The 12,290-nt window shown below is 47.9% G+C and overlaps 1 protein-coding gene across 1 annotated transcript in view; it reads right to left on the reverse strand.

Moving 5' to 3' along the window:
- DNAH7 (dynein axonemal heavy chain 7) overlaps positions 1-12,290 on the reverse strand; it is a 2,019,015-nt gene that overhangs the window by 999,078 nt on the left and 1,007,647 nt on the right. The window contains exon 36 of the mRNA XM_078680414.1: positions 9,492-9,647. Within this exon, the coding sequence (XP_078536540.1) occupies positions 9,492-9,647 (156 nt within the window). The remainder of the gene's footprint in view (positions 1-9,491; positions 9,648-12,290) is intronic.

The following is a 12,290-nucleotide window of genomic DNA, read 5'->3' on the forward strand; positions in this document are numbered from 1 at the left end:
AAGAAGGCTGCAGCAGCTGTAGAGCATAGCAATTCTTCACCTCGAGAAAGCCCATCTGTTTTTGGCTGCATGGATCCAGTGATGGTAGTGAAGTGAAAGTCTTCACCTCATTGAAATGGATTGGGCTATTTGAGTCAGGAGCAATGGATGGATGTTCCTAAAGCCTCAAGATCTGTTGTGTAGTTCCTATAAAACCTATATAGGATCTGCGCGTTTAGACAACATACACTGTGGGATTGGTATTTTACTGATTCCAGACACCCCACCGGGAATGTAGGCCTGTGTACCAGCTAGCTCACAGTCCCACTAGAAACTCCTCTTTTCAGGGAGAGAATAGTTCTTGGCAACTATCGAACATGATAACTGGGGTACACCTTTTTGCTCAGTCACTCGTGCTCACCTAGTCTCAGAGAGATACACAGAATAAACGGTATGGACATTTTTCAATAACATTTTATTGAACAGTTGTTATTCTAGTTTAGAATAGGTGTGCTGAAAAAAACCATTGGACGGTAACAGATATAAATTATTAGACGCACTAAGAAAGTAAAAGGATGGTAGATTTCTACAATTTTTCTTTAATAATAAATACAGGCAAGTATATAAAATACATGACATAAAATGCATACTCCTTCGATGCTACCCTTACAAGATGTACCGAAGTGTACCTAGCATGTATGTAGGAGTTAATCCAAGAATCCCTCTAGGATAAAGTCAACACCATTACCTGAAGTGAGAGACTGTGGGACCCTGTCTTGGTCTTGAGTTGGACACACCACAAGGGATGTTAGACCACTGCAACCTGGAGTATCTGCATGCAGGAACCTCACCGTCTTGCGTCAGTGTGTCGGTAGGGAAGTCTTGATCTCCTCTACTTGTCTCAGCAAGATGTGATGTTTATGTACCCAAAGGTGTCCCCGGGGGTTCTACCTTGCTGTGCCACTTGTCGGACTTAGGAAGACGTTGGGCATGAACTTTGCATATAGTTAATATACAGGAGATGGTAGTCCTGCTGAGGTTCCAAGAATCCTCATGCATAATGTATACAGTATGAGTCTCTTACCAGGGAAAATCCTGCGTTTTGTATGCAGTGTTGTATCTAGGTAAAAGGTCAGTCCCCATGAACCGTTATGTGTGTAATGTAGTGGGGAGTATAGGTGAAAGGTTACGATGTTACCTGAGCCTATATTGGGGTACCTGTATGGAATATAACAGAGCTGCATAGGGAAAAAAAAGGACCAGCACTAGCATGATGATCTGTATCGAGTCTGTGAGAGGTATATGGGGACTTTGATCAAAGGAAGCCTGCACAAATTTCATACGGAGCAGCAAGGAACAAGTCTGAAGAAAGTATGGGGGACAGCATGGTGGGAAATACTGTTGCCGGATCAGGAGGAGACTGAATTGCGGGTGACTGAAGAGAGCACGCTGTATTGGAGAACCCATTGCTAAGTTATCTTCTTTGAGCAAGTGCAGTAACAGAGCAGGAAGCGAGGTTGAGTACTCTCAGGTGTGGTAGTGGTGTGCCTCCAGAGCCAGGTGACCTCCAAAAAGGACTGGGGCAGAACTTCCAGGGGGCAACCGTAGAGGGGGACAACCATGGCAGGGGCTAATGCTTCCTGGTATTTCTGCTTTATCATGGGCCTTTGGTGCTTTAGAAAGCAGTCTTGATGTAACCGAGCACTAGGGGAGGCAAAACCTTGAATACCCTTGTAGTACACTCCTTCTCAACATCTAGCTTACAAGTGTGGCTGATTTCCCAATGTGGGAGCAAGTCAGAACACGGCCAGACTACAAAGAGACTAAAATTCTTGGTGTGGTGAATCTGCAGCCCCATGCCCAGAAGATAGTACTGGCACAACCCTTTGTTACAACATGGGCTTGAGGTTCTGGGTACGAATGAGGCGCTGGCTTGACTCCACAATGTAACAGAGTTTCCAGAGCAGGGGATTTAGGCCTGGGGGATAATCCCCTCCAGGAAACTTCATACCCTTCCCTGGGACCATGACAACAGGGTCTGGCTGGGATAGGTCATCAAGCACCAAGAGGTGGATTTTTTTACCTGTGCTTTTATCTTCACAGAGATTACAGGGCCCCCTTGCAAAAGACCAGTGACACTGACGTCTGCAAGGCAGCGGAAGGGTGCTTGGGGCATGTCTCAATAATTAATTGCCAGAAAGGGTGCTCAGCACTATGCCCAGAGGAATATACTCCATACTTAGTTCCTGATTCATCTGCAATTAAAGAGTAGATTTCTCATGTCAAGCAAGCGTAACCAAAGGGAAAAGGGACTGCACACCTGATTTTGAAGACCAGGTGACCGGAGGGCCAACACTCACTTTCTCATTGTCCTGAGCTCATACTGCAGAGTAGGAGAGACGGTTGTTCTGGGAGCTCCAAGCTGTCCCCCTGGAGTTGCTGTTTGCCAGGGATCAGCAACTGTGAAACACTTGCAGCACTTCCTGGATACACCATTGTTGTTACCAGAAATGCCATGATACTGCATGACAGAAGACAACATAAGGGGCGGTGCTAGTACTTGAAAGGAGTGGTAGCCAAGCTGTTGCCCTAGCCTGCTGCTGCATCCTAGCATATAAGGGAAGGGCTCGAACCGAAAACGTTGGACACCTCAATGGCCTTGTGTCTAGCATTTTGTGACCAGAGAGCACTGTGCGTGGGGACTGGTTTGGGTGCATAGTGTAATGCAGTGTCCTGTCTGTGACCCCACTGCATATGACTGAGGGTCAGACAGGGGGTTTCTGGGAATGTCCGGATTTCAGAGCCTGCTGTCCATGGCTCTTGGTCATTTTGTACAGCTGAGACTAGGGCAGCACAGACTGGGAGCAGTGTGTGGCAAAAAAGACCATCCTTATACCACTAGCATTCCAAAGGCTGGGCACATGAGGTTCGTGAGCACAGGGATTAAGAGTACGGCATGGCCAGAGGTCATTGGCTGTGCTTGGAAACAACTATGAGCAGCCACATTAGGCCTAAAGTAGGCTCCTGCTTTGATCAGAGGCAATAACCTTCCGCCCCCTCCTTTCAGATTAACTGGAAAGCATTGCTAAAAGGAAACAATGATTCTTCAATCAAAAGAGAAAATATAAAAAACATATTAAAAAAACAAAAGGTGGGCCGTTTGCCTAACATTTTCCCCAAAAGAAAGGACCCATGCCGGGAACAAACCAGAATGAGTACACAAAGGGGTGAGGGAAGGTAGTTCAAACATTAGGTTTTAATGTATGACATGCACCCAGAGCTTTCTGGTCTTAATGATCTATTATTTACACTGCTGGTCAACACAGTGGACAAGGATGTGAACAACTAATTGAATATTGTGTGAATAGAACTGCTGAACACTGTTTATTAGATGAAACTAGCAAGAATACTAATGCCTGCCCTACTTGATATGTCCAAAGACGTCCAAAAGAACAAGTTACTTACCTTCGGTAACGCTTTTTCTGGTAGATACAATATCTGCCTTTGGATTCCTCACTTTGTGAATATCCCCCTGCGTCAGCAACATTCGGAAATTCTTTTTGTAGCTTCGCGCCGACGTGGACTCGGACGTCACAGAGGCACGGCATCGCTCGCGACTCCGCTGACGTCACCGACGCCTACAATAGGCCCACGCCGGCGTGATGACATCAGTTCCACCTTTTTTTCCGTGCCTTCGAGGCACACGGACGGACCAATGACAGTAGACATATACACAGTATACACAATAACAATATCAAGGTAACACACACAGTGTGAAGCAAATGCAATAAAACATTTTACAACAAAATAAATATATAACAGAAACACTGGTATAGAAGAGTGGACAACGGGGAGGCGGGTGGGTCAGTGAGGAATCCACAGGCAGATATTGTATCTACCAGAAAAAGCGTTACCGAAGGTAAGTAACTTGTTCTTCTGATAGACACATCTGCCGTGTGGATTCCTCACCTTGTGAATAGAGTCCCACAGCAGTCCCCACTCCCGGAGGAGGGTGTCCACTCTTCTAAACCAGAAAATCCTGGAGGACAGAACGCGCGAAGTGGCCGTCCCTCCTCACCTCGGAATCCAAGCAGTAATGCTTCGCGAAAGTGTGGAGGGAGGCCCAAGTCGCCGCTCTGCAAATGTCCTCAACTGGAACACCTCTAGACAAAGCAGATGTTGCAGACTTTGCTCTAGTTGAATGTGCTCTAATACCCTCAGGAGGGTCCTTACCCGCCAGAGAGTAGCAAATCTTGATGCACAAGATTATCCATCTGGAAAGTGTGCGCTTGTGCACCGCTCTGCCCTTCTTGCAGCCAGCAAAACCCACAAAGAGCTGATTGTCAATACGATAGTCTTTAGTCCTATCAAGATAGAAACTAACAGCTCTCTTTGGGTCCAAGCGATGAAGCCTCTCCTCCTCCTTGGAAGGGTGTGGGGGAGGATAGAAGGTAGGAAGGGTAATGGACTGTCCTAGATGGAAGGCAGTCACCACCTTAGGCAGAAAAGCAGCCCTGGTCCTAAGAACCATTCTTTCAGCATGAATGGACAAGAATGGAGGCTTGGAACTAAGAGCTTGAAGCTCACTCACCCTCCTTGCCGAGGTGATTGCAACCAAGAAGACCGTTTTAAAAGAAAGAAGCCTCAAGGGACACTTGTGCAAGGGTTCGAAGGGAGAACCCATCAAATAGGTCAACACAAGATTCAAATCCCACTGAGGAACAATAAAAGGAGTAGGAGGGAACTTATTTGTGAGGCCCTTCAAAAATCTTAAAACCACAGGAGATTTGAAAAGAGAAGGCTGATCAGGCAAACAGAGAAATGCCGACAGCACTGAAAGATAGCCCTTCACTGTAGCAACGGCAATACCCTGTTGCGCCAGAGAAAGGGCAAACTGGAGAACATCAGACAAATGGGCTCTCAAAGGGTCTATAGATTTCTCCCCACACCAAGTGACAAATTTTGACCACCTATAAGAATAGATGGACTTAGTGGAGTCACGCCTGGCTGACAAGATGACATCCACCACATCAGGCGTGAGAGAAAAAGAACTCAGGTTGCCCTCAGAACCCGAGGAATCAAAGGTATGGGAGGAAACGCATAAAGGAGTTGCAAGCTCCAACTCAACTGAAACGCGTCCCCCAAGGCTCCTTGCATCGGATACTGGAGACTGCAGATTGACAGGCAGTGAGCGTTCTCGCGAGTAGCGAACAGGTCCACCTGAGGAGTCCCCCACGTCCGAAAGACATGACGAACCACCTCTGGGTAAAGCCTCCACTCGTGGTCGGCCGAGAACTGCCGACTGAGACTGTCCGCTCGCACGTTTAGAACTCCGGCCAGATGATTTGCCATCAGACAAATCTGGTGGTCCTGAACCCAGGACCAGAGACGCAGAGCCTCTTTGCAGAGACACTGCGACCCCACTCCTCCCTGCTTGTTGACATACCACATCGCGGTCATGTTGTCCGTCAGGACCTGAACCGACTGACCGCGAAGGGAAGGGAGGAAGGCCTTGAGCGCCAGACGTATTGCCCGTAATTCCAGAAGGTTGATGTGAAGCAACCTTTCCTCTGGAGACCAAAGACCCTTGACCTCCAGGTCCCCCAGATGAGCACCCCACCCGAGAGTGGATGCATCCGCAATTACCGTGGCCACCGATGGAGGAAGTTGAAAAGGCTTTCCCTGTGACAGATTGCCTTCCACGCTCCACCAAGTCAAATCCGCTGCAGTTTCTCTGGAGATCCTCACAGACTCCCTGAGATCTCCGTTGTGCTGATACCACTGTCTGCGGAGGCACCACTGGAGTGCCCTCATATGCCAGCGTGCATGGTTGACCAATAGAATGCAAGAAGCCATCAGACCGAGCAGGCGAAGTACCGTCAGGACTGGAACGACCGCTCCATTGTAGAACAAAGGAATCATTTCCTGTATGTCGTGAATCCTTTGAGGTGGAGGGAATTCACGTCATACAGTTGTGTCCAGTACAGCACCTATGAACAGGTTGCGCTGGGAGGGCACCAGGTGAGATTTGGGTACATTTATCGAAAAACCCAACCTGTGTAACAACTGAGTTGTCTCTTGCAGATGATGGAGCACCTTCTCCGGCGACTCCGCTTTGATCAACCAGTCGTCCAGATACGGGAACACATGTATCCCCGACCTCCTGAGATGTGCTGCCACCACCGCCATCACCTTGGTGAAGACTCGAGGCGCAGTAGTAAGACCAAACGGAAGGACCGCAAACTGGTAATGTTGCGACCCAACCGTAAAACGGAGATACTTTCTGTGCGACTTCAAGATGAGAATATGAAAATACGCATCTTGCAAGTCGATCGACACCATCCAATCTTCTTCCAGCAGCGCTTGAAGAACCTGTGCAAGAGTGAGCATCTTGAACTTTTCCTGTTTCAGGTAAAGGTTCAAGATCCTAAGATCCAGAATTGGCCGAAGCCTGCCATCCTTTTTGGGGATCAGGAAGTACCGGGAGTAGCATTCCTGACCCCTCTCCTGCTCCGGAACCACCTCTATCGCACATTTTCGAAACAAAGCCAGGACTTCTTCTTGCAGGAGAAGCAGGTGGTCCTCCGAACAATAACCTTGGCAAGGAGGGTAATTGGGAGGGAACTCCTGGAAAGGAAGCGCATACCCATTCTCCACAAGATTGAGAACCCAAAGATCCGATGTTATCAATTCCCAATCTTGTAGAAAATGGGTAAGCCGGCCCCCCACTGGGCCCACATGATCCAGAATGGTGGATCTAGGGCTGCTTTGCTGCTGTGGCTGGGGGCTGGGATGGGGAAGAGGAGGAAAAGGAGGAAACATTACGACCCCGAGCTCGGGCCCTTTGTTCTGATGCTGCTGTGGCTGCTGTTGGGTTGATTTATAGTTTTGAAAAGAAGATCTGCCAAATCCTCTTGAACGTCTTACAAAAGTGCCCCTGGTCTGAAGGCCCAACGACTTTGCTGTTGCTGTGCTATCTTTAAAGCGTTCCAATGCAGTGTCTGCCTTCTTCCCAAACAATCCAGACCCGTCAAAAGGAAGATCCATCAATGCAGCTTGGACATCAGTGGAAAATTCACTAGATTTAAGCCATGCGACTCTCCTTGTTGCAACTGAAGAACCCACTCCTTTTCCGCTGGGACCTGCGGAAACGCACCCGTAGATCTCTTGGAACAGGCAGCCTGCACCACCAAACTCTCCGGTAGAGGATGAGATGTTAAAAATTCAGGGTCTTCAGGAGCTGCTCTATACCTCCTAGCCACAGCTCTAGATACAGCAGGAGCTGATACAGGATTTTTCCAAATTTCTAAAAATTGGTTCCTTTAAGGCATCATTAAAAGGTAGTAAAGGTTCAGTCACTGAAGAAGGAGAATGAAGGACCTCTGTGAGCAGATTAGATTTAAACTCTGCAGATGGTAGAGACATATTCAATACATTTGCAGCTTTCTTTATCACCACATGATAAGGTGTTATATCTTTTGAGGGTTCATTAGAAACCGAAACAAGGTCCCATTCAGGTGACAGTTCAAGGCCACTAGCTACAGATAGGTCCTCAAAAGGGTCCTCAGGATCCTGAAGCTCGCCTTCCTCTAGATTTTCCTCTCTATATCTCTCCTCTTCCATCAATCTTTGGGCTTCACGCCTAGATCTTATCTTCACATTCGAAGCCGTCGGATCCGCAATCGACTCCGACGGAGCCGGAGCCGGCGTCGAACTCGACGTCGGACGAGGGAGAGATTCACGACGTCGCTCAGGGTTCGGCATCATAGTTGATGGAACTGGAGTCGAAGGAATCGGAGTCATCGATCTCGGCGTCGATGGCTTCGGTGTCGAAGGCCTCGCCGGAGTCGGATAATGCCAATGCGGCGCCAGAGCCGGCATAAAAGGCATAAAGGGCGCAGGTGCATAGGAATGAGGAACACCCAAACCATATGCCATAGGACCGATAGGACCAGTAGGAGCCCCAGAGGGATACATAGCCCTTGAATAAATTCCGAACATCGCATTCAGGAAATGCGAAGGATCTTGACCTGGAGCCGGGAAGGCTGGGTATGAACCCCCAGGTTGCTCTTGAGGGCGTGGAGTCGAAACGACGTCGACCTCTTCTTCGGGCTGGTGTACCGGAGTCGTACTACCTTCGGGCATCCGAGCTCCACCCTCACCAACCTCCTCCTCCTCCTCACCTTCATCCTCCCGACCTGAAGGATGGGATGGGTCCGGAGATGGAACATTCTTCTGCTTCGGTGAACTCTGTGAGTTCGCATGCGACGCCTCAACCTCGACATCGTGATCCTCCGAAGCCGACGAAACTACCTACTCGATCAGTTTCACTTGCGACTTCGGCTTGGAACCCGACTCCTTTCTCGATCGATGTCGGGATTCATGGGTTCTCTTTTTATGCTTCTTTCTAGAAGACCTTGAAGCATGGGCCGAGGACGAATCCGACCGCGACCTCGATCGAGATCTCGACTTCGAACGACGAGTTCGCGATCTTGACTTTTTCTTTTCTTTTCCTCCTTTAAACTTAGCAACTAGAAGTTTTGCTTCTCTCTCCCGGAGGGCCTTTGGTGTCATCTTCTTGCAGGATTGGCAGTCCTCGACGTCGTGGTCGGAGCTCAGACACCACAAACAGCATTCATGTGGATCAGTAATGGACATTATTTTGTTACATTCTCCACAAGCTTTAAATCCAGTCTTCTTCGAGGTCATGATGAAAACGAGAAGACAAAGATACTAGAAATTTAGATAGTAACAAAGTTACAGTAAAGGCTACAGACGATCCCAGAAAACCGTTAGCGTCGACGACGCGGAAAAAAGGGAACTGATGTCATCACGCCGGCGTGGGCCTATTGTAGGCATCGGTGACGTCAGCGGAGTCGCGAGCGATGCCGTGCCTCTGTGACGTCCGAGTCCACGTCGGCGCGAAGCTACAAAAAGAATTTCCGAATGTTGCTGACGCAGGGGGATATTCACAAGGTGAGGAATCCACACGGCAGATGTATCTATCAGAATGAAGAGACTTGGAGGCAGGACTCACACCATGGGTTGATCTGTTTGCCAACCAGGATAGTCATCATGGTCTATTGGATAGTTGCCTTTAAGGGACTTTGTCACAGGCAAGTGGCGATCATCATCAAAACCACTACCTGAATAAGTGCTACTGCAGACAAAAGGGTCACTGCCCTTCGCCAATCTGCTGCATGAGAAACCTGTGTTTCGGACTACACTGAATCTTTAAAAGCTACATGCTATGTTATTCAAAACTCCCCAAAGAGTAAAGAAAATCTCACTCCAGGGTAGATGATTTTGGTAGGATCAATTAGAGATGTAAATGTTATTATTACTTAGGAACCTTTACTCAAGGCAGCTTCTTGATAAACATCTAATATCATACACATATAGAAACAAAGTGAAATTCATAACAAAACAATAATGACTTTCTATATTGTGATGTATCAAAATACCTAAGGAGCGTCATCAAACCTACTTTACCATTTTTTTAGCTAACTTACCGTCTTCTTTCCAAGAGGAGGGCCATATAGACCCTTTCTCCTTTTATCGAGCTTTGACATAATGATGCTCTGAGTTTGAGATGCTGTGGTTTGGGCTGAGAAGTTGATGAGCAAAGGTTTGTAGATCTCCTTGTCCAGATGCCTTAACAGAAAATCCTACAGGGAAACACATGATGTTGTGGTTACTTATGGGTTCTTGGCTTGTTGAAAGGTGTTTTGTTGTCCATGCCTCTGTGCTATCACGCACAACAAGTGGTATAGGTTTTATGCAGATTACTTATGTACTCTGTAGCTCAGTCTGCAAATAATGCTTTGTATAGTTAACTGATATGTGATTCGATTCTATGTGAACTGTCCTAATATGACAAAAAATGACAGAAAAACAATGATTTTAGGATACTACAAAAACATGACTGTGAATTAATAGCATTTCAAGATCTCTCACAGCTCATTAGAACACTGATTAGAACACTAGGTTTTAGGATAGGCTATATGTATTGTTAATTCAATAGACTTAGAGGATTGAGATAAAGGAAAGCCTAAGTGATGGTATGAGACACAGTGGAATGAGTCAAGGTATACACATGCTCTTTCATTCTAACAAATCCCACAGAAGCAAATTATATGATTGACTTGCCTCTGCAAAGAACATTTGATCATAGATTTTATAAATAATGCAGATTTAGGGCATGATTTTGAGTTTGGCAGACGGGTTGCTCTGCCACAACACAACGAATATCCTTTTCACCTTATGTTGCATACTGTTAGATCTGGGGGTCTCTAGTTGGCAGAGGTAGGTACCACTGTCCAAATAGGGACCCTTGCTTCTAGTCAGGGCAAGGAGATAACCCTCTGAGATAACCCCTGCTCACCCTCTAGGTAGCTTGGCACGAGCAGTCTAGGCTAACCAGAGGCAATGCGTAAAGTATTTGTACCAACACTCACAGTAACACAGTGAAAACACCACAGACTGACTCCACAACAGTTTAGAAAAATAAAGGTATTTTTAATCTAAACTACACAAGACCAAAACGACAAAAATCCAACATACACAGTTCAAGAATATGGTTTCAAAAAGAGTTCTTAAGGTTGCGTTAGAATTCTCTACGTTGCGATAGAATTCTCTACTGATGCGTGAAAAGTTCACAGTTGCGTCACGTTTTACTCACAGTACCTTTTAGTTGCAACAAAGTTCCAAAAGCAGAAGCTGGTGCGGTGGAAAACAAGCGATGCGTTGCTCCTGAGACCCTGGGGAGGCGATGCGACAGCCCCGCTGCAGCAGCGGGCGTGTTGCGACGAATCCGGTCTGTATGGGGAGGAAGGCCACTTGTATGGATTCCGGTGCGTAGGTTCCGTAGGAAGTCTGTTCTCGCAAAGGCACGATGCGACGATCTCGTAGGGGCTGCGACGATCTCCGGGGCGACGATGCGCGGTCCAGCGGGGATCCTCTCTCTCGCAGCTCCTCGATGCGTTGATTCTGCGACGATGCTCGAAGCGACGTGATGCGGTCCGCAAGCAAGCGGTGCGGCGTTCTCACCCAGCGACGACAGGCTCTGCGTCGATACTCGCAGCGATGTTCGATTCTCCCGCACCGGTCTGGTGCATCCCGCAAACGAAGGATGCGACGTCTCAGGCAGCGGCATCAGGCGCTGCGATGATCTCGACCTCCGTAGCGGCGGGAAACTTCTCGCACTGTCGGGGATGCGCTCCGCAAGCGAGCGATGCGACACTTTTCAGATTCAAAAGTCACTCAAGCTTAGTTTCAAGCTTCCCTGCTCAGGTACAACTTCCAGAGGCCCCACAACTGGATCAAGCACTCTAGGAAGGACAGAACTCTCTCAGCAGAGTTCAGGGAAGCTGGGGGTGAAGTCCTTTTGTTCCTGGGACTTCAAAACAGGGAGCCAGCTCTTCTCAGGCCCTTGGAGATTCCTTCAAGACAGGGGACACAGCACACAGCAAAGTCCTTCCCCTCTCCTTGGCAGCAAAGCAACAGCTGGTCAGTCCAGCAGAGCAACAGCAGGACAATCTTCCTTCTTCAGTTTCAGCTTTCTCCTTGGCAGAGGTTCCTTCTTGATTTCCAGGATGATCTAATTTTCTGTTGTCAGGGGTCCTGTACTTATACCCCTAAAGTCTTTGTTCTCTGGGTGCATGTGGGCCCTGAGCCCGGTCTGAACCAGTTCTGGGTGGTTCCTGAGTACTTTGTTTTGCTGGCTGCATCTTTCCTTTCAGAGTGAGGGGTAGGGTCCTCAGCCGCCCAGCAGGGGGGTGGAGCCAGCATTGTGGAAGGCAGGCACAGCCCTATTCAGCCCAGGTGCTAACTCCTCCCACCACTCCAGTTGCAATTGCAGTCATTCAGCCTAGTGCTGACTCATCCAGCCTCCTGGGGAATTCCCCAGCCCCTGTCACTCTCAAACCAGACAGTCAATACACAAACAGGCCCAGGCACACAGAAGGGTCAGACAAGAGAACAGCAACTTTCTAAAAGTGCTGTTCTCAAACACAGGATTTAAAAACAACCTTTCCTAAAAGATGTGTTATTAAATTCTGAGTTCAGGGATACTAGATACTTATGTCCTATCTTGTTCCTATGGGAAGAAATGCTGTTAACCACTGTAGCCAGCATCCCCCATGTTAACCTATGGAGCAAGATACCCTTACAGTAGTGAAAAACGAAAATGGCTGGCATTCACTACCAGAGCATGTCACCTGCACTAGTACATGCTCTACCTTTTACATACACTGCACCCTGCCCAGGGGGGTACCTTGGGCCTTCCATAGGGGTGACTGATGTGCACAAAA

The sequence above is a fragment of the Lissotriton helveticus genome, chromosome 3_1 (assembly GCF_964261635.1).
Source record: "Lissotriton helveticus chromosome 3_1, aLisHel1.1, whole genome shotgun sequence".
Classification (NCBI taxonomy): Eukaryota; Metazoa; Chordata; class Amphibia; order Caudata; family Salamandridae; genus Lissotriton; species Lissotriton helveticus.